This window comes from Gallinula chloropus (assembly GCF_964237585.1).
Source record: "Gallinula chloropus genome assembly, chromosome: 6".
NCBI lineage: Eukaryota > Metazoa > Chordata > Aves > Gruiformes > Rallidae > Gallinula > Gallinula chloropus.
Window position 1 is genome coordinate 20,040,576 of NC_140091.1, and position 21,887 is coordinate 20,062,462.

The following is a 21,887-nucleotide window of genomic DNA, read 5'->3' on the forward strand; positions in this document are numbered from 1 at the left end:
CTGAGATGAGAAAGTAAAACTGCAGTCATGATACATCCCTGAGCATAAAGCCACTTCCCTGGTTTCTCCCTTAGATTCTGCTTCTGTTGCAACAGAATATTCCCTGAAATTTGATGAGTCTATGACAGAGGATGAAATTGAAGAAAAGTCTTTTCGGTCTTTGCTGCCCTCTGAGAGTCATCGCAGAAATAACTTGGAGAAGAAACGGGGTAATCGTGATGATTCTGATGAGGAGGTCTCCCCAGAAAAAACAGCGCTGTCATCTATCAAGGTAGGTCAGGCAACCACAGTTAAGGTAAATTCTCCGAAACTGAGATGGTTATGCTGATGGAGCTTCCAGTGAGCCATTATTAGCTGTGTTTGCAAACTTGAGGGTTCTCATCCTCCCTGGGGTTCTTTGAGCATCTCAAAACATAGCGTTGTGAGACTTGTGCTGTATGTTGCCATTCTACAAGCACGATGACTTGGCTTACAGAACAAGTCCATCTTCTACCTCTTCTGCTGTGGCTTTGGAGGAGTGACTTTTTTTGAGGTAGGTTATTAAAGCCCAGTGGATTAATTCTTCCTACTATGACCACATGCAGCTGCGAAGTAGGAGAGGAAACTTCATCTCCCTGACCCAACAGGGGACATCCCAAAACTATGATGCAGCCCAGGGCAGAAAAAGCTGGTCTGCATGAAGCTCAGAGAAAGAACAGCTTGTCTTCTAAATCTGTCTTTGTGTGCATGTATCTCTGTATATGCACACATACTTTATAACTGAAAACGCCCTTGGAATTTCTGCATTATCACATCATGTCATATTTTTCTTGCCTTCCAGGAGCTCAGCCTGCCATTCTCAGGAGGGCAAGATAGTTTCTCCAAATTTACCATGGAGATGGTAAGACAGTACATGAAAGAGGAGGAAATGCGAGCAGCTCATCAGTCCTCACTGCTTCGGCTCCGGGAGAAGGCTCTGAAGGAGAAGACCAAGGCTGAATTAGCTTGGCTGGAACACCAGAAGAAGTAAGGCAGCTCTCAATATACACTGATGCTGTGACTGACTGTTTTCTTGTACTTTTACTTGTGATTTTATTTGTAAGATTTTGCTTCCACCCTGTTGCTCCCTTATTAAATACCAATGATTGACCTAGTCTGCTGGCATCAGAAATCTATACAAATGTTCTTGTCACTTGGAAAGAACAGAACCCAGTTTGTAAGCGCGCTTTGATGTTTGTATCAAATGTGGTTTGATAAAAGGGCATTTCCTTGAAACGGTAGAGTATCAGATATCTGTCAGTCAGAGAAGGTGGTTCCCAGCCTTTACTCCACATGTCTTAGTTCGGGAGCATACAAAACCATTAGAACTTTCTCTGCTTGATGTCAGAGGTCATTTCCAGTTTACTTGGGCTGAATTTTGTACATCTGGATAGGTGTTGTCCTTAATGCTTTGTTTCCAACCTACTGTATGCTTTGTCCTGGAATGCCACTTGAAATAGTACCCAGTGATATTCCTAAACAGTGGTGGCCAGGTGTAATACTTTGAGGCCACTCTGCACAAGAGTACCAGTGCTCACCAGACGTTTTCTTCCAACCGCTTGTCATTGCGTGTTTGATAAAGGATCATGAGGTGGTGACCCAAGCATCCTTTGTTATGCCTTACTCAAATGGTGAGCATGCTACCTCTGCAGAACTTCTGCCTGTTCATATGAGATCTCATATTACTGTGCTGGCCTCTTAACTGTGGCTGTCTTTGGCTAAGCAGTACAAAATATTCCCGCTCAGAGAATCCCAGTGCTTAAGGACAGTCATGTGCTCATCTGCAGATTAGGGAAAGTAAACTTTTTTAACTTTAAAGAGTAAAAGGCTCATAGTTGTGTGTTTTTTTCTTGCTTAATCCTGTCTTCCAATCTATTTGCAGGCATTTGCGAGACAAGGGAGAGGATGATAAGATGCCCCCTATTCGCAAGCGGCAGCGTGGTCTGCTGCTGAGATTACAGCAGGAAAAGGTAAGTGGTGCCCTGTAAGAAAATACTGTTGAAACCCCTGCATAGCCATTAAATGTTTCAGACACTGTAAAAGCCAAGAATTGAGAAAACTCTGTGCCAGGCTTTTGGATAGGAACCTAGCAGAATTTGTTACCAATTGGGTTTTTTTGCATTTCAGTAGTATTTAACACATTGTTTTAAAGGATCCTTCTTTATAAGTAAAGTAATCAGTAATCACACTGATGAGGCTTAGATGGATTAATGTTCTTCCATTCTTTGCTGCTGAATTTCATGCTAGTTAATTCATCATGCGATTTCAGTGGTTTAAAACCCATGGCATGCATGCTGTGGTGGCTTTGGAGTGCATTCTTGAGAGCTGCCTGTGACAATTCCTATGCTTAATCTTTTATACCTAAAAGGCAGAAATTAAGCGGCTTCAAGAGGCTAACAAGGCTGCTCGGAAGGAGAGACAACTGATCCTAAAACAGCAGGCAGAAATAGAACGAATCCGTCAGACTACAATGAAACTGCAGGAAAAACTAAAGTCTGCAGGAGAAAACAAGCTGGTAAGTGTTGGGTGTGGGAGCTGGGGTCTTCCCTCTTCGAAGAGGGGGGGTCTTCCCCCCATGCAGCTGCTCTTTGGCTTCAGAGTTTGTAGGAACAGAAAGCTGCTAGATTGGACCCATCACTCAGAGGTGTTGTCTGCCTGAAATGCTCTCCTCCTCTTTATCGCAGCAATTCTATATTTCATTTCTTTAAAGCATTGTTTGAGGAAATGCACTGGGAGAAGTTACCAAATGTTTTGTTTTAACTGGGTGGAAAATGATATCTGTTAATTCTCAGGCTTAACTAAGGACTTTGGGAATATCAGGGGTTTGATGCTTAGATCTCTCAGGCTTTGGTTTTTGTCTGGTTATTTTATCAGACCCAAGAGCCCCAAATGTAAGTGCTAAATCCCAAACTTGCTGCCTTGTGGCTGTCAGTGTCACTGTGCTAAGTTTCTTGCATCCACTTCATGAGATACCAAAATCCCATCGTGCTAACTGTCTGCCATCTCACAAACTTTGGAGGAGACATGGATTTAATAATAGCAGCATAGAAGCGATTGGTTTCCTGTTTGGGTAACAGAGTCCTGGTGAGGTTTTTGCTCTAGATACAGGTAGAGGAGAACTTAAGACACCGTTTTTCTCAGTAATTTAAAAACTGCGTGTCGGATAAAAATGAAGTTGGAAAATCAGTCTAAATCTGCAGGCAGTCTGACTTAGATGAAGTGTAATGTTTGATGCAATCTGGGGAGAAGTATACTAAATTAACATAATTTTGTTTTAAAGGCTGTGGAATTTCTTACTTTTAATGTCCCTTTTTTATCTTTTTTTTTTTAAACACTGAATTGCAGGAATTTCACAGCGAGGATGACATGAAGCAGAGCAATGGTTCTAGCCCTCTCCCAACTGATGCGGAAACACGCAGCCCTTCCCCAATCTCCATCTCCAGCAGTGAGACTAGTAGCATTATGCAGAAACTTAAAAAAATGCGCAGCAGAATGGATGAAAAGTAACTAATTTTATTTTTTTTCTTACATAAAAGTTTACTACTTTAATAGAGCGAGTTGGTTTGACAAGTGTCTGTGCTAAAAATGGCCATCTGGAAAATTACAGAAGTATTGATAGCACATAACAGCTTTAATGGAATTATGTTAGTCTTGGAAGATAACACTTTAAAGGCTATGATTCTTGCAGGAATATTGAGATTTAAACATTACTAGTTGGCAGACTGTGTGGTCAAGGTTTTATTGTGGAAGATTTTAGGGTTTTGTTGTCAGCAATGTTTTAATGTTCTTTGTACTTGACAGAGTTGCTAAAAGCACATCAGTTTAAGAGACTTTGATGTTTGTACATACAAGGAACTTGGATGGGCTCCAGCTTGATGGTACACCTTGTCTGAATTCCTCTTGCAGTGAGACCTGAAGTCAAATGGTGCAAGTGGTACCTGTATTTTGTATCTCCCTTTTTATTTTAAAGGGAAAAAAATACAGGGATTGTGATTCTGGAATTACAGTACCAATTTTTATCTTGAGTTGAAGCATAAGTTAGCAATAGTCTTTATGCAAAATCTAGTAACTGAGTTTTTGATATCTGGCTCACAGAATGTCACTGAGCTTGTCAGATGTGTGATTTCTGCATTATCCAGCTGCTGAATTGCAATTCTAATTGCATTAAAATCAGCTAGGGATTAATTCTTTAAGTATTTTCTTAATTAATAGAGGTGGTATGTGTGTGACTGAAGACAGGCAGTTAATAAGACCTTTGTCTTCCTCATTTGTGGTCTGCAGGTTGGGAAACTGTTGAAATGTATTGTTATTCTTCAGAGAAAATAATGAAGTATATGTGCAGTTCCCGCGTCTGAACACTAAGAATGAACCTGTGGATTTCACCTGTTAAATAGTTTTGAATCAAAAATTGGTTTTGCATCTTTTCTGCGTAGGAATTCTTTTGTCAGCCCTAAACAGCCCAAGTTCTTTTCTGGCATGTGCAGTTTAGGTTGAAGCTTTAAATTCTGATGTGAGACTAATCCATTAAAAGCCCGGCCTCTTCCAGTTACCAAAAGAAATAGTCTTTTTTTACAAAAAAAACCCCTTCTGTCCACAGTAGGTCACTAAATTTTAATCTATGTGGGTGATCTGTAATATGTTTTTTCTCTTGCAACTCCTAAGACAGCTGGATAAAACACCAAAAAGCAGGCCCTGGCATTTTGTAAAGGCAACCTGGCTGTGACTCTGTTTGCTTGTAAGCATTTGAGAGGCAACTTTCCCATGCTTGTATGCACATGATCTTCCTATTCTCCTCTGAATTGACTGCTGATTTATTCACTCTTCTGTTAGGGTCTAGTGAACTCAACAACCAAAATCACAAATTCTTCCTAGTTTCTGAAATGTCATGTTTCCAAAGCCAAACTCTTGGCTGTCCAAGTTGTGTGAAAACCACCCCATTGGTATACCAGCAACTTCTTTCTCCAGGTGTGTTTTGAGGTTGGTAAATTGCTTAAGGTGGGAACATGCTCTCTAGGCCTTGCTGACTTCCAGGGTTTCAAGAAAACGTGATTTTTCTTCTGATCCTTTTTTTTTGTTGTTGTTAAAAAGGATCTTAATTTTTTTTTTCCATGGGGGATTCAATATACAAGATTTCAAATGGTGATACGAAACCAAGTTACAGCTTATGAATTTTGAGTTACAGCATTAGTACTAATGGAGATGACAAATGCCCGTTTATATTCAAGGCTTCCTTAGCCGCTCTGCATCAGGCAGTGGTTGGGGCTTTTTTCCAAATTGCCTTCGCTTCTAAGCAACTGTAGAAAGAATTCCATCTGAATAAATAATTGTTCTTACTATTACAAGGAGGATTTGGCTTAAACACTTGTTTTTAGGCAGAACAAGTATAACGTAGCTTTGTTTTTCTGGTTTTGTCTTGGATTGCCTTGTCTGTCCCAAGGAGATAGTGCTGTGTGTAATTGGATGGCTGCCACGCGCCTTTTGAAGGTGTTTGGTAGCAATAGCAGGGCTTGTTGACTGACAAACAGTGCCGACTTGGTATCCCTTTTTTAACATCCTCCTTTGTAACACACACAAGAGCAACATTAGCAAATAGAGCAAGCCATGTGGTTTGGGGTGCAAGGACAGGCGGCTGCCGTTTGAAGGGAGTCAGTCGGGTTGTGAGATGCGGCAAGAGGAAAGAAGCTGCAGCTTTGGCTTCCTTCTTACGAGGCAGCTTTAATACTTCCCTTCTGCTAAAAGGGGAATGAAAGAACAGTTCTGTTTTCATTTTACCTGATGAGACTGCGTAGTCTGCATGTGAACAGGAGCATGCTCTGTCAAAGAGAATTAACCATTTTCCCCTTGCTTTCCCTGCGCAGCTTTAATGAGAATCTGTGCAACAGAAGAACTGATTTAGTGTTCGTTTTCTTTTGCTTTTCCTTAATACGCTTCCTGGCTTGCATTGTAGTTGATAGAGCTGTACGGAGCATGGTGCTTTTCTGTAAAGGTAATTCCTTAGGAATTAGCTTAAAATGGTAATTCCTTAGGAAATACCATTTTAAACAGAGCTGGATGTTTATGTAGGGTTTGTTTTTTTAAAGAATAATAATAGGAATTATCTTTCTGCAGTTAAATACTTCAAATGTGAGAGGCAATACATATTTTGCAACCAAGTCTGCACTTTCTTCCAAAAAAACCAAAATAACAGATAGAAATTGAATGACAGGTATATCCAAACTTTTCCCAGAATTGCCTATGTTACAAAAACACATTATTTAATATCTTCTTTTTTTTTTCCCTTTCACTGGTGTTTACCTTTGCAGACCTAATTTTACTGAGGTTTCGCCAGGTGAATGAAAATGTGTTTAAAGTTTCAGACTACCAAAGTTGTTTGTATTGCAAAACCAGCATGCTGTTTAATGCTGAGAGTATGCTCCATCGACAGCTAGCATGGCAGGAGTTGTAAAACAAGATCAGGCTGAGATACTCTAATGAGTGCATGTGGAAGTCTGCATCAAAGTAATAAAACTTCCAAAAATGAAAGGAAAGTACAGCTGTGTGAAAGTAGCTTGCCTTTAATTAACAGAAAATGAAGTGTCATGAGTGTATGCATTCTGTTACTGCATAACAGTGTATAGTTCTACTTCAGATGTTGGGTAATAACTATACAATGTTAAACGCAATTAACTTTAAAGTTCTTTGCTAGATGCTATCCTTTTCTTGTTCTTTCTGCCTTTTTTTGCTATCTTAGTTTTAAAAATCTTCCTCCTTATTTTGTAGACACTGCTCTCCTGTTCACTACTTCTTCTCTGTCTTTACGTCTCACCACTGGGCCTCTCTCAGTGTCTGTTTTCCCAACCTCCACCCCAAATTCCAGCTGTATATCTACAACCAGTTGGTCAGGTAACTGTATCTTTCTCAAGTGATAAGACTCTTTGATAGAGCATGCTCTGTTCAGTCCTAGAAAGTCAAGGGGTTCATCATCAGCTTTCCACACTGCTTCCAGGTCTTTATTAATGACATCGACAATGGGATCTAGTTGCGCCCTCAGCAAGTTTGTGGGTGACACCGAGCTAAGCAGTGCAGTTGATTGACTAGAGGGAAGGGTTGCCATCAGGAGGGACCTTGACAGGCTTGAGGAGTTGGGCCAGTGTGGGCTTCATGCAGAACAGCAAGGCCAAGTGCCAGATCCTGCATGTGGGTCAAGGGCAATCCCCAGTGTCACCATAGACTGAGAATGGATTGAGGGTAGCCCTGCAGAGGACTGGAGGATGCTGGTGAACAAAAATCAGAATATGAGCTGTCTGCATTGCAAGCAGTGAGTCCAGTAGATCCAGAGAGGTGATTCTCACCCTCTGCCCTGCTCTGGTGAGACCCCCGTGCAGTGCTGCAGCCAACTCAGGGAGGGGACCCAGTCCAAGGAAGATCTGGAGCTGTTGAAGTCCAGAGGAGGCCACAAAGATGTTCCAAGGGCTGGAGCACCTCTCCTCTGATGACAGGCTGAGAGAGTTGGAGAAGGCTCTGGGGAGATGTTGGCTTAGAATCATAGACTTCTTAATGTATAAACTGGGCTTATAAGAAAAATGGAGAGGATTTTTCTTCCAGTGCATGTAGCAACAGGACAGGGGGTAATGGCCTTAAACTGGAGGAGGGCAGATTTAGATCAGGTGTTAGGCAGAAATCCTTTCCAGGGAGGAGGGGAGGTCCTGGCACAGGGTGCCCTGAGAAGCTGGGGCTAACCCCTGGATCCCTGGCAGGGTTCAAGGCCAGGTTGGATGGGGCTTTGGGCACCCTGGGCTGATGTGGGATGTCCCTACCCATGGCAGGGGGTAGGACTAGATGGATTCTGGGGGGGTCCTTCCCACCCAAACCAGTCTGGGGTTCTAATCCCTTATTCTTAATGCATTCTGAGTGGCAGACAGTTCACGCTGCTCCCACTGGTCATTACAGAATAGCTGCTGAAACTCTAGTTTGGGCTTAGTCAATCTGTGTTGGATATAAATGTACAGAGCAGCAGGTTCATGCTTCTAGGTTAATATTTGGAATCCATGGATAAAATGTGTGAAACCAGAGAAATAGTCTTTGAAATCATGCTGGTGTAAACTGAGTGCTGCTGCTTCCTCCTTGTTCCCCCAGATATTCTAGCTTCCTAGATGCCAGATGTAGTTTTGCATTATTTTCTCTGTGAAGGTGTCCCTGCTTTTGAGAAAAAACGTGTACCCTCGGTGTTGCAACTGGAACCCTCTAGACTGTAGTACATATTAAGGCAGCATGTATGCTTCCCTGTGGCTCTGACCTTTTAAACCTAAGAGTTATAAAAGGATCTGTCTGCATCTTTAGGCACTCTGCTTTAATCCTTCTCTCCCAATAGCTTGAGTGCTGGTTGAATCTTTCTCTCCCATCACTTCTTTTGACTTACCTTTCTTGTGAAGTAGACATTGTGGCGATTACTTTGATGGTCATTTAGTTAATTCTCCTCCTGTTTGTGGTCATCTGGGTTAATTCATTTGACACCTGCTTTTAAGGAGCCCTGCTCTTTCAAATCCATTTATTTCAGTCTTTCTCTTGCATTTTATTTCAACTGGACTTTCCTCCCTCAAGATCCAGGCAACCAAAGATCCAGACGTACTGATGAAATCAAACAGCTGGTGAAGGAAAAGCTTGCCTTTTGCTTTGAGATCATTGTAATAATGACCTCCGTGACGAGTTCCAGATAGATGGTCTGCCAGGCTATTTGGAACTGATGTGTATCTGAAAGTAAGAGTTGATAAATCTGAAAGTTCTGGTGAAAGGCACAACAGAAGCACGACGCTCCATGATGTATTTGTAATGCAGTTGCTGTTGGTTGTCTAATTTCTTAATGACAGGAATCTGTCAGGTTTGCCTAACAGTAGATAGTGTTTGTCTCTGTCTATAGAAAGTGATAAAGTAATGCACATAGTCATGGGATCTGTCAGCTTGAAGGTGCAAGGTGTTCCAAGGTCTTTGAGGGGCTTCTGCACTTTACCTGCTCTTGTTTGACCACAGGGAAGAAGACTGTGGGCATGCCTGTCTGGCTTCTGAAGCTTCTATCTTCACATCATAACTTGTCCATCTTACCTGAATCTCTATTAGAGACAGACTTACTGAATCTAAATTTTTCTGATCAGCTGCCAGTTTGCTTCTCCTGAGACCGGAGTGAACGCGACCTGAGCGAACAGGAAGCATCTCGTAGCAGGCGAGACCTGCAGCTGATCATTCCAGTCTCTGTAACTAACAGAATTTGGGTTTTTTTTTGAAATGTGAGAGATTAAAAAGCACAGATGAAATTATTATCTGCTTTGCAGCTTAAAAGCTTTGATGCTAGGTGTTTGGAATGGTTTGAAAATTTCAAATTGTAAAGGCATTTGCAAAGCAAAGTATCTCAGGTCTTTGAAGACAGCCTCTTTAGGCACCACGCCTCCCGGATCAATGGCAAACTCTCACCCTACCTGGCAAACTCTGGCTTTTCTACAGAGTGATTCTGTGGCGACTTAACTTCAGTGCAGGAGATGAACAAACTGATACCCGCTCATCTCATGTGTGCAGTTGATGTTGAACTTGCTTCTGTGTACTGTCTTAAAGGTTAAATGCTGTGGTTACTTCCACATGTAGAAATAAGACCAGAGATACTCTTGTTCAGGAGCTGGCAAAGAGAACTAGTGTATGCACACAAACTTGTTTGTACCTACAAAGTCCTCTAAGAATGTCCTCTTTTCTGAGGTTTCATGGATCACCTGAGAAATCTTTGTTGGACAGAAAAATCTCTGCTAATTTTCAGCGTGAGCTTTACCTCTTATCTGTTCTTAAACTAGCACCCAGACGTGTAGTAGCCAGTTAGTAGCTGGGAAAAGCCAGCCCTGCATCCTTACTCTCTTGATGCTGTCAGCTCACAATTAACATTCCAAGTGTGATGGTCCATAGAGATGGTGCTTAAAGGAAGAAGGATAAAAACTCCACTAATTCAGGAGAACTATTAATACAGAATCACCTTCTCTTATGTATTTGGAAAGAACTGTGGGGCAACTGGGGTTACAGTTTTTCTGTCATTGGGATTAGCAAAAAGAAAGGTTCCATTTTCAAACAGTCACTGCTTTCTTGAGGGTTCCAGTTTAATACCACAGGTACTTTTCATGTCCTGAAATTGGGAACTTACCTTGTTCATTCTAGCCGGCAGCACTTTCAATGATTTTAAAGATCTTTAAAATATAAACAGTGTGTTTACAGTGTGTTGTAGACTTTACTTGCTGCAGAGAAAAAAGCTGTTGTTTTTTTTCAGCAGCACATCAGAAACCTGTGAAATGTTAGTGCAGATGTTCTCCTGGAAAGCAATTCAAACAGCTATAATTCTGGGAATGAAACAGGGCATCTGGGTGTCAGGACCTTTGTGTGTGGTCGGCTGCTTTCCCATTGTCGTCTTCTCTGCCTGCCAGGTTCCTAACTAAGCGAGAACAGAAGCTGATGCAGCGTCGCCAACATGCTGAAGAACTGTTGGAGTGGAAGCGCCGCCTGGACGCGGAGGAAGCAGAAATACGGCGGATAGAAAAGCAGGCTCTAGCTGCCTGGGACAAAGAGCTGCTCAAAACCAAAATAACCAAGAAAGAGCTGGCGGATCAGAGAACTGAGCCTAAAGGTAATAGGAGGTGGGGGAAAGTGATGCAGATTACAAGACTAAAGCCAAGGTTGACATGATGGTTGATTAAGTTTGCACTTTTCTTCCTTTCCTTGGTGTGGCAGTGGTGGTGTTCTTCTCTGGACAGTCATAGAATCTTCATTTCTACACTCCTTGCTGCCTTCTGTTGCCTTGCTCTGTTATTCCTAGCATGAGTTAACTCTGTATTCCTCCTTTGCTATGTGTCCTCTCAAGTGAACAGTGCAGCATAGGCATATGCAATTTAAACTCTATTTTTGCCTTTTAAAACAGAAACACTGCATGATCTTTTGCTTATTGTCTTCTGAACTTACTCGATGAAAGCCATTTTCCCCTGTAGTGCCATTGAGTGTCTGTCCTGTTAGACATATTGCTGTTGGTGAGGATGGCACGACTGGCATTTTTTTTTACTTCCCTCTGTTGTCGGTGCAGTATAGCTGCTTGATATCCATGACTGTGCTAAACTACAATGTAATTAATATAAATGATGTTATTATGAGGAAAAAGAAGTTCCCGGATGTTGGCGCTCCAGCTTTGCTGTTCTGTCTGAAGTGGACCATACTTTCTGCGTGAAGCACAGCGAAGTGGATTGCAGTGGGAGAAAATAATGGAACTTTGGGGATTGTTCCAGAAGTAAACAGTTTTCCTTGTCTCCCTGCTTTGCTGAAAGCAGGCAGCGTGTCCTTTGACTGTGCAAAGGGAATTCAGAATTATGCCCTATTATGCTTGTTACTGAAAGCAGTCACGTGGATTTTAGGCGTTGTAAGACATTTTAGAGATGATATGTGTATGAGTCAGTAAGGTCCAGTGAACAAAAAAATCAGCGTGAATGCTCAGTTCTCATCACCAGATGAGAAAATACGCTTGCTTTCTATTAATTGCACCTACCAGTAAGCATTGGAGCACAGCCCTGCTTCAGAAGTTGTTCCTCTCCCCAGCCTTCGCTCAAATATTGAATAGTTCTCCATGGCTGCCTCGGTAATACTGTGACTCCTACGGAATTTAGTAAACAGGAATATTGAAAACCCAACTTATTATTTTACTTGTTGCCAGTTGAGAGACTCATGATGAAATCATAACATTAAAATGTGTTCTGCAGCTACTGTAAAGGAAGCAATCAGTTCTAAATTCGAGATCTGGCTTGCAGATTATATGCTCCTCAATGACTTCTTCAGACTAATAGTGACTCTTGGGGTACGGTCAACTGGAAGGACAGGTTTCCCTAATAATCTTTTTGTCTTGTGTTGTCTGGAAAATGTTAGAATATCCTGAAAACCTCTTTATTCTGGACATTTAGCAATCACTAAGAATGTGTGGCAGTCTTAAATCATACTTGTCTGGTAAACATGCTTGTTCTTACTAAATATTCCATGTCTAGGGGAGTGAAATAACGCTTCGCAGTTTGACACACATTGGTAGCAGATATTGTGCAAGCAGCAGTGTCTGAAGGGATGTGAAGTCAGTGCAAGTTCTTAAGCGCTTTGTTTTTTCTCTCATGGTTGAATTGCAGAAACAGCTAGTGAAGAGGAATCTCCAGTGCCTTCTTGCTCTCACCTGAACAGCGAAAGCTCTATCCCAGAAGATCTTGGCAGTCTAGCTGCTGAATCTGTCCCATCAGAGACTATGGGCCGTGGACAGCCAGATAGCCCAGATCAGAGTAGAGCTAATGAAGAAATAGTTTATTCTGAAGAGTTCAAGTCCTCTACCTCACCTGGCAAACTTGTGAGTAAGCCTTTATTCTATAGGTATTCTTACACTTATAAACAGCGATCAGAGGAGTGAGTAGGTGTAGCCACCCCAGTTGTCAAATCAGAGATTAAACTGTGCTCAGTGTCTGCGGTGCCATTTTTACATTGCTGTGAATAAACATTGCAATCAGATATGTTCTTTGAAGTCTCAAGCAAAAATTGCTTCAGCCCAGTTTAGGTATTTTTAAACTTGTGGGTAGTCTTGCAAAACTTTTTGCGTATGTCATGTAAGTATGCAGTATTAAGTGGTGGAACACTGACCCAGTTTGCCAGTGTGAATTAGCTGTAGGCTAGCTTGTTACCATTGTATAAATTCTTTGAGGCCATGGAAACTATGCTCTGTTTTTCTGCTTTGCTTTACGTGCAAGTAATGTATCCCAAAATACAGCTATGGGATGAAGAAGCAGAGCTGTCACCTCACACACAATCCCTTCGCTTTCAAATCATGTTTGCTCGTGAGCTAATTCTGCCTTGTGCTGTTCTAAGTATTACTTTTTAAAGCTTCATCCTAATGCATAGGATACATAGGGCAAAGCATCCTTTGCTTAGTGAGATGGAAACTGCAGCATGTGGGGTAAAGGAACTGCTTACCCAGACTTACTACAAGTAATTTCTCAGAAAGGTGGTTGAGAAGGTAGTGAGGTAAAATGTCTAATACATGCTCAAGGTTACGTTGGAAGTGTGTGAAAGGTTTACAGCATAAGGCTGCAGTGGTAAGACCATTTTGAAGACTATTTGCCTGGCTACAGAGAAATAGCACTCTGTTGTTTAGTGATTTACAGTGGCACTTTGTACCCCTTCCATGAAATGGCCCTTTTGCTTTCCCAGATTTATTTAGGGCGGGTTCTTATCGCCATGGTTGTTCCCAAATAAGATTACATAAACTGTATTGAAGACCTGTGAATCAGAACCGTGTCAGTTCACTTAGGTGGTAATAGAGTAGTCTGAGCAGCTTTACTGCAATCTAAGCTCAAAGCAAGTTATTGCTGCGCTGGGTATTTCTGTTTTATTGTCTAGCAAGCTGAGATTAAATTCTTCTTAAGGCAGCCGGATAGGTACTGCTCTCTAGTCATGCTGTTCTTCCCTTGCAGCTAGCTCCTGATGACCATGATCTCCTCCTTTAAAACCAAGCTTTAGGAGCAATTACTTCTTTGTCCTTCTCTTTCCCCATAGTCTCCTCCCAAAAGCAGCGTATCTGTCTCGAGGCAAGATTCCAGCAAAGGCAGCCACAGAACTGGCGGACAGCCTCGTTCACCTGTGAAGTTTCATCAGATGTCTCACAACTGGTCTGATGAATCTTTATCTATGACGCAGTCTGGTAAGTGTAATACCTGCTGGGTTTAAATTGCCTTTTCAGAGCTTTTCCTTTTAATAAGTAAATTTGAAATGCAGACTTTGATGTGGGGAGGCAGGCAGAAATTCCTGGAAATTGCCATGGTTTGGATTTCCATGGGAATATTTTCCCATGATGTAATTTCATCACTTCAGCTTCAGAAGATCATGATGTGAAAAGGTCTATATGTAACGTCTTCTTTGAGAAAGCAACACAGGTTTCTGCCAACAGGTATGAAGAAGACAAGAGTTAACAGTTACGGTGGTCCTAGAATTTAAAAATACCAGGGTTAGCTGTACTTCTAACAGGTGACCACCACTCATGTTTTAAGAAAGCAAAATATGGTTCAGCATCTTAGGAACATGATCACCCTCCTTCTTAACATGACCTGGTTCCAGAAGTGATGTAGCTCTCTTATCACGGCCATAGGAAGGAACCCATTGGACCTGCACTGGCATCTGCAGGATGAATTGATATCTCAGGATATATGTTTTTATTTTTGGAGCAGGGTTTGAACTGTAAAACAGGGCATAAGATTGCATTTTGAGCTATAAAACACAAGATATACTCTTACGGACTTGTTGCACTCTTTTATCCAGTATCCAAACTGGCTGCTGGTAAATGCTGAGGAAGAGAATATTAGAAGTGAACTGGTAGAGACCAGCCCTCTCCCTGTTGTGTTCTCACACTCCGTTAGTCCTATGGATTGCAGGACTTCCTGAGCTGCCACCCTTCAGTCATCAGCTCTGTTAGGTAGTGAAGTCTATTTTGAAACTTTCTCTGCTTTTAGTCTCTAAAACATCTTGTGTTCCACAATGCAGGTGATCTGAGAGCATCAGAAAATATTATGATCAGATAAAATAGCATTTCCCTGCTTGGCTTTTTAATTCTCTAAGCAATCAATAAGTCTTCAGTAAGAAGTGTGGCAGCAGATTGAGAGAGGTGATTCTACTCCTCTGCTCTGGTGAGACCTCACCTGGAGTACTGTGTCCAGCTTTGGAGCTCTCAGCACAAGAAGGACATGGACCTGTTGGAGCGTGTCCAGAGGAGGCCATAAAAATGATCAAAGGGCTGGAGCACCTCTCCTGTGAAGACAGGCTAAGAGTTGGGTTTGTCCAGCCCAGAGAAGAGAAGGATCGGGGAGGACCTTAGAGCAGCCTTCCAGTCCCTGAGAGGTGCCTATAAAAAAGCTGGGGAAGAACTGTTCCCAAGGGCATGGAGCAATAGGGGTGTGGTGGTTTTAAACTAGAAAAGGGATGATTTAGGTTGGATATTAGTAAAAAGCTCTTCACTGTGAGGTTGGTAGATCCCTGGCACAGGTTGCCTAGAGACATAGGGGAGGCCCCATCCCTGGAGACATTCAAGGTCAGGCTTGATGGGGCTCTGAGCAACCTGATCTAGTGAAGATGTTCCAGCTCACTGCAGGGGGTTGGATGATAGATGGCTTCTGAAGGTCCCTTCCAACCTTACACATTTTGTGATTCTTTACTAGAAAAAGAATTAGGGAGTTCTGCCAATGTGGTGGATGTTATTTGTGATTGACAGATACCTTCACAGTGTGCATGGATCGCCAGTATTTGCAGTGCTTGACGTAGTGAGTTTTTATGGGGTTTGGTGTTTGTTAATACGCATGTAAGTGCAATAGAAACACAGTCATTTTGTGGCAGCTGTTCTCCTGCATGATGGAGAAATGAACACGTAACACCCAGATATTTGCGCTGAGTAATTTGTTTTGGGATTCTGTCTGGAGGGCAGCTTGTAACCCAGCAAAGCGTTCAGCAGCTTGATAAAGTTATTTTCAAGCTCTGACTGAGAAACCACTCAAGAAAGCCATTATGAAAAGTACCACAGGCGACAGTGACCATGAAAATAAGCTTTTGTTGAACCAAAGTATTTGCAGTCTTTGATTTCAGCTGCTGAAGAAAGGTACACGAGGTGGGACGTCAATCAGGATGGTGCTGGTTTCACAATAAATCATTCCATTGTAAAGAGACAGATCTTCCAAGCTGCTGAGTAGTAATGAAGTCATTGCTATGTCAGGCCGATGCATGCATAGGCAAGATCGTCAGAGACGAAAGCATGTGCAGATCTTTCCCTTATGAGTTGATCAGGAAAAGCTATAATTACATAGTGGTCACTTCGTATTCAGGAGGAGCTGTTAATTACAGTGGCATCCTAAAGTACTCCTGATTACCAAGTGCAATTCCATTCTTTTTTTTTTTTTAATTCTCTAAATGTTTAACAACAGCTGCTAATGGAAGGAGAATACAGTTTGATTGCATTTACTAGTGGCTGTTGATGATGAAATCCTTTGTTGTGGTGGTTTGTTGTCTTGAGAAATGAAATCCTTTAGCAAAACGTCCTGCTGTTCCTGCTGGCTGACCGAGTAACGCTGGTGACTTGCTTTCTAGGATGCTCAGTAAAGTGGTTGGAGTGTTTGAGCATCCAGGCCTTTTGGTCCAGAAAAACATTATAGGTAATGCTGAACATTAGAAAAGCCCAACCAGTGACGATCCTGCTCTTCAGAGCTGGAACTGCTACTATAAAGAGGAAGGGGGACGCCAGCTGCAGTAAGACTCTGACTCTGTCAGATAAATAATTCCATGGAGCTTTGGCTACTTAATTGTGGCATCGCCACTCTGGGATGAGGAGCTGTTTTTACACTTGTTGATATACATTTCAAACAGGAAACAAAGGGATGTAATCAGGTGGGTGGAAAAGAGTAGTGAAACACTAGAAGTCTGAGACACCAAGAGGTGGTTACAGCAGGAAGAGTGAAAGTAAGCAGAGTTACTGGTAGAATGGAGTTGTCTTGGAGAGAATGGATCGAAGTATCTGGGACAGTGTCTCACAAGAGAAGAGGTAGAGCATCACCAAAAGGATTAGAAGGCGAGTTCTAAGGATGCAGAGGAGTGCAGGAGATCTCACTAAATAATTAGTAAGCGTAATGATTAAGAAAAAAAATTGTTCAGGTGAAAACCAGCTACAGTCAGTAATGGCATTACAGAAAGGTCTGTAAACTTGAAGGAAAGATATGCCCATAACTTTGTATAAGCTATTAGTGAGTAGTCCACCACGTGTCTACTCAGTAAGTAGCTGAGTAAGCTACCCTCATTCACCCTAAATAGATTATCATCCAGAGGCATGACACCAGTGAAAATCTCTGCACTGTTCCCATTGACTTTCCTTCCCACTGTTGATCAGTCAGCTCTCCGTTTCCTAGAGGTGTTTAGTCTAGGTGGTAGGAAACTTAAACCGCTTTTGGAGTCGCCTGTTGCAAGTGAAATTCTCATCAGTGAAGTGTACCTTGTAGCTTGACACATTATATCCTGATTGTAAACAAATATTTCAGATACATTTTTGGCATCCATCTCTGAGTTGTCATATTTTTAAACATGACAGAATTTCTGGAAGAGCTGCCATGATAAGCACTTGATGAAGTAGCAGCATAAACCTGGGCAGTTGACATGAACAAGCTTGGTAACAAGTTGCTGTATGTATCGGAGCCTTTCTTGGCTAAATTAAATAAGATGCCACACTTTTCCCTATGTTTATATAGCAATGTTGTGAACCTGAGATCCCACCTTAAGGGTCTTGCTACGTTAACACATTAAGTTCTTTGGTATTTTGCTCAGCCCGTATTTTGTATGTATCAAGTGACTCTTCATTGCTCACGTGGAGCCCTTCTGTGAGGTCCCAGCTTACACAGACTGAAACTAAACTTTTTCCAGAAACCACCTCTGACCAAAGTGACATTGAAGGGCGGATCAGGGCCCTGAAGGATGAACTACGGAAAAGGAAGTCTGTGGTTTACCAGCTGAAAAAGGAACAGAAGAAGAGACAGAAGGAGAGACTGAAGGCCCAGGAAGCCAGTTTGATTAAACAACTGGAGGTTAGGAACAATGGGAAGGGGGCAAAGACAAAGATTGTTAACCTTGGAATGATTGAATGTTGAATGTTGTTGGCAGAATGTTGTATTTACAGCTGCAAAAGATGTGTTATTGGGATAGAAATGTGTCTGTCTTCTGGCTATTGAACTGGTTTCAGTAATGAACCATTGCCTTGAGGCAGAAATGCCATTCCCTTTTAAAATGTGTATCTTTAATGGGTTGCTAGCAGTGCTGAGGGGGCGTATGTATGTTTATACACATTAGTAGCCTAGCGTGGATTAGAGAGCAATGCTCACGTAATTTGGGTTTGAAAGTGAAGTATTAAAATTTCTAGGATTCACAACTGTAGAGCTTTGGGAAATTAAATAGATTGCTTTACAGAGAAACTGTATGCTTTTTAATTAATTTAATAGGGTTTGATTGCTGAATTGTAGTTATGGTGTTGTAGACTAACAGCCATAACTGTTTTCCATGTTCAGTCGTATGATGAGTTTATCAAGAAGACAGAAGCAGAGCTGAATCAAGACCTGGAGGCGTCACCCACAGCCAAACCTCAGATTAAAACTCCATCCTCAACTGCAGCTGAAAAACCAAAGATTAAGGCACCACCGCTTCATCGGTAACTGGGATTTCTTCATCTTCTCTTTGAGATTATTCTGAATAATCTGAAGGGATTTTTTTTTCTTCCCATTCTGGTCACTTATTACACCTGCTGCACAGTGTGAGCAAACCATTCATTTTTTGCAACTTAAATCTGGTTTAGATTTTAGGTTTTAAAAGGTAGGAAATTCAGCTGATTTCTGCACTTTGCTGTACTTTGAAGTGTTTCATTTTCTCCAGAAGATGGTGCAATTTTAGTGCATTCAAGTAAAATTTTCTTTTTCTCTTTTTGGCTGCTAACAGAGGCTAAAGTGTGATTAATCTTTTAAAAAAATACTCTTCAGGATTGGCCAGTCTCTCCTTTTTGTCCTCATTCCTGTGTTCTCAGGTCACAGTATGCTGACAAAGCAAACTGTTTATGTTATCATTGGTGTGGTGTTATAATTATAGATGGCTCAGTTTCCATTTTTATCTGTTAAAAAAAAAAAAACAGACAAAAACCACCAACAAAAAACATGCTCAGGTGTAACCATGATTCATGCATTTTGATCTTTCAAATTTAGACCTGAGACAACTAAAAACTGGAAATCCCTGGCTGAATCAGAGCGATCCAGAGCATCTTTGGAATCCATTTCAGAGCATGCAGGTATGTGACCAGAAGAATCTGTACTACAGATGAGAATCAGACGTTTTAAACTTCTTTTAATCTTTTCCTTCTTGATTCAAAGAGAGGTTTTAAGAGAGCTTGCAGACTTCATAAAGCCTTAATGATCAAGCTATATAATTCTTCCTGGTTTACTTTAGTAGACTTCTGCTTTTGCTGTTTCTTGTATATTCCATATTTAGCTCTATTCTTGCTGAGGTTTGTGTGAAACTATAGTTATAGACAACATTTTTCTTTTCTTTTTCTGTTCTTTATCATTTGAAGAAAGTAAGGAAACCAAAAATAATGAAGAATTTAGGAATAGAATGTTTTTGAGGGACTTTAGCAAGCTTTTGCTGCTGTTCATTATCTAATCTTTATCTACCATGCTACTCTTAATTGTATTTGCTGCTTGCAAACAAGTAACCGATCTCTTACCTTGTGCTCAGTATTACACAGTATTATGAAATACTGGTACAGGAAGCAGGGTCGGAAAGAAAGCATTAGAAAGCTGGAACTGAAGGAGTGTTGCTCATGTTCATAGGACAGCAAGAAATTTATGTTTCCGCGGCACCAGTTTGTAGCATAGAAACCCTGATGTTGGTTTTGTTGCTTCTGGATGCAGTTTTCAGTAATTCAATGTAGGCTATATGATCTGCTGTGACTCACTTCTTGTTTTCTTTCAAGATGCTGTGTCATCAAGAGCTGATCGATCTGTCTCTGTGCACACTAAGAAGGCAGCTGTGACAGATGTTCATTCAGAAGAACCTTCTGGAACACCTCCCTCGCTTTTAATATCACCGAGGAGTTCCAGAGCAGGATCTGGTGATTCCTTAGATAATATACCCTCAGTGTCTTGTCTCAAAGACGTGAAAGACGTTAGCAGGATATCCCATGGGTCAACGAACAATGTGGTACATGCATCCAGTGATGAGGCTGCCTTCAGTCACAAATCTGAGATACAGGAAGACTTAGAATACATAAAGTCAGAGGAGTATGGGACTGAAGGTTCTTGCTTTAAGCCTTTGGAAGGTTCTGATGTCTTGTTGACATTAGATAAAGAACAGGAGAGCTCAGCAGACATCCCTGCAAAGGAAGTCCTCTGTTCTGAAAAAAAATGCTCTCAGAAGGAACTCTTTGGTTCAGCTGTGGAAAGCCTTCATGGCACGGAAGAAATCTTAGAGCAGAGCCTGGCAGATAAAGATGCTGTAACTGGCCCAAGTGTGGGAGAGGCATCTCATAAGCTGAGCAGGTCAGCAGAAGAAAAAGATTATCTGCTTTCAGAACAAGTCTTTAGTCAAAAAGAGCCATCATACCTTGAAGACTTTGAAGGATCCTCCTCCAGGAAACAAGCATCGTTTGAAGAAACGCTTCTTGGGGAACGATACAAAGATGACTTTGAAGCATCTCTTCTCTCTCCTAACGGGGATGGCCAGTCACTGCCAGACCGCTCACAGCACACGCAAACCAGCAGTAGATCCACCAGCCTTGGCAGTGATGGCGAAATCAGTGAATGCCTCAGTGACAGGTCTTTCTCTCTCTCTGGCAGCGCGCATTCAGATAGGTTAGTAGAACTTAAGTCCCCAACAGAACTTACAAAGAATACCAAACGCAGAGATGTGGAGCAAGAACAGGCCCCTACTGAATCACTGCTGTGGGCTTCTGTTTCGATCACAGAAGAGACAGATAGTTTGCCAGATTTCAACATTGGTGATAGAGTACTTGTGAGTAAAGTCCAGCCTGGAACCTTGCAATTCAAAGGCCTGACTAAGTTTGCCAAAGGGTTCTGGGCTGGCGTGGAGTTGGATAAACCTGAAGGGAACAACAATGGAACTTACGATGGTATTCGCTATTTTGACTGCAAAGAAAAGCATGGTATTTTTGCTCCTCCTGAGAAGGTCTCTCACATTACTGAAATTATTGATAGCCATTTAGACACTAATAAGGATGAAGACTCCTTCTTCGATGATAGATTGGAGAAGCAACACAAAGCTGAGCAGAAAGAGAGAGGAAGTTCCAAACCTGGCAAAGAAGATGAAATCCAGAGCCGAGATGCACCAGAGAACTATTCCCAGGATAAAGCTCCTACAGACGCATCTGTTTCAGAAGCCTCAGCTGAGGAGAGGGTTGATGAGGAGCTGTCTTCTGAAGCACACAGCCTAAAGGAGATTGCTGTAGCTACTGAATCTCTTGCCCAAGAACAGTCAGTGGTGGATTATCTGAAGCATGCTGTGAAAGAGGAGGCCAGCCTTGCTCCTCTCATTTCTGGTGTTGTAGATGAGATTTCTGTTGTTCAGTTGGATGACATCTCAGATTTCCTCTCTGAGAAACTGGAGAGGCAGAAAACACTGGGAGAAGAATGTGCTGAAAAATTAGATGATCTCTCTCCTCGAGTGGTGGAGAAGCCTGCAACTCCACTTCTGGATTTGCTGACAAAAGAAAAGAACCAGTTGGAAGCTCAGCTTAGACTACCACTTAGGGAGGAAGAAAAGTCAAAAGCCCAACTGGAAAAGGTCAGTTTGCTGACAGACAGTCTACTCAGAGATTTTGTGAAAGACACGGTCAATCAGTTACAGCAAATAAAGAAAGTCAGGAACGAGAAAATCCAGCTCAGCAACCAGGAACTCTGTGATGTGAAGGAGGAATCCGGTACCCCATCCCAGCAGGTAGAAAAGCAGATTCCCGATGGACTGAATAACTTTTTTCTAAGTTCTGATTTGGAAGATGAAAGAGAAGAACTTTCCTCTCCTGACATGTGTCCCAGACCGGTGAGTAACAGACAACTTGCACTGATTTTTGAGCCCTTTGACTGATGATGATTGAATTTGGGGGATGCTGTGTGGCACCAGTGAGTTTTCTCCCAGGTTCTGCTGGGTGATGTGGAGATTGCGTGGCGTGTGTGTTCTCGTGCATCCCAGTTCATGGCTCATTTTGGTAGCCCACCAGACTGAAGGACGCACTTTGGAATGTGATGGTTCATTTAGGTTGCAGTCTGATAACATGTTCA

At 41.9% G+C, this 21,887-nt stretch overlaps 1 protein-coding gene across 1 annotated transcript in view; it reads left to right on the forward strand.

Moving 5' to 3' along the window:
• Positions 1–21,887, forward strand: part of CEP350 (centrosomal protein 350) — a 72,909-nt gene that overhangs the window by 42,196 nt on the left and 8,826 nt on the right. The window contains exons 23-35 of the mRNA XM_084266459.1: positions 75–271; positions 821–1,005; positions 1,901–1,988; positions 2,387–2,533; positions 3,364–3,521; positions 6,778–6,900; positions 10,449–10,648; positions 12,177–12,388; positions 13,588–13,732; positions 17,479–17,639; positions 18,117–18,256; positions 18,801–18,883; positions 19,568–21,648. Of these exons, the coding sequence (XP_084122585.1) occupies positions 75–271; positions 821–1,005; positions 1,901–1,988; positions 2,387–2,533; positions 3,364–3,521; positions 6,778–6,900; positions 10,449–10,648; positions 12,177–12,388; positions 13,588–13,732; positions 17,479–17,639; positions 18,117–18,256; positions 18,801–18,883; positions 19,568–21,648 (3,920 nt within the window). The remainder of the gene's footprint in view (positions 1–74; positions 272–820; positions 1,006–1,900; positions 1,989–2,386; positions 2,534–3,363; positions 3,522–6,777; positions 6,901–10,448; positions 10,649–12,176; positions 12,389–13,587; positions 13,733–17,478; positions 17,640–18,116; positions 18,257–18,800; positions 18,884–19,567; positions 21,649–21,887) is intronic.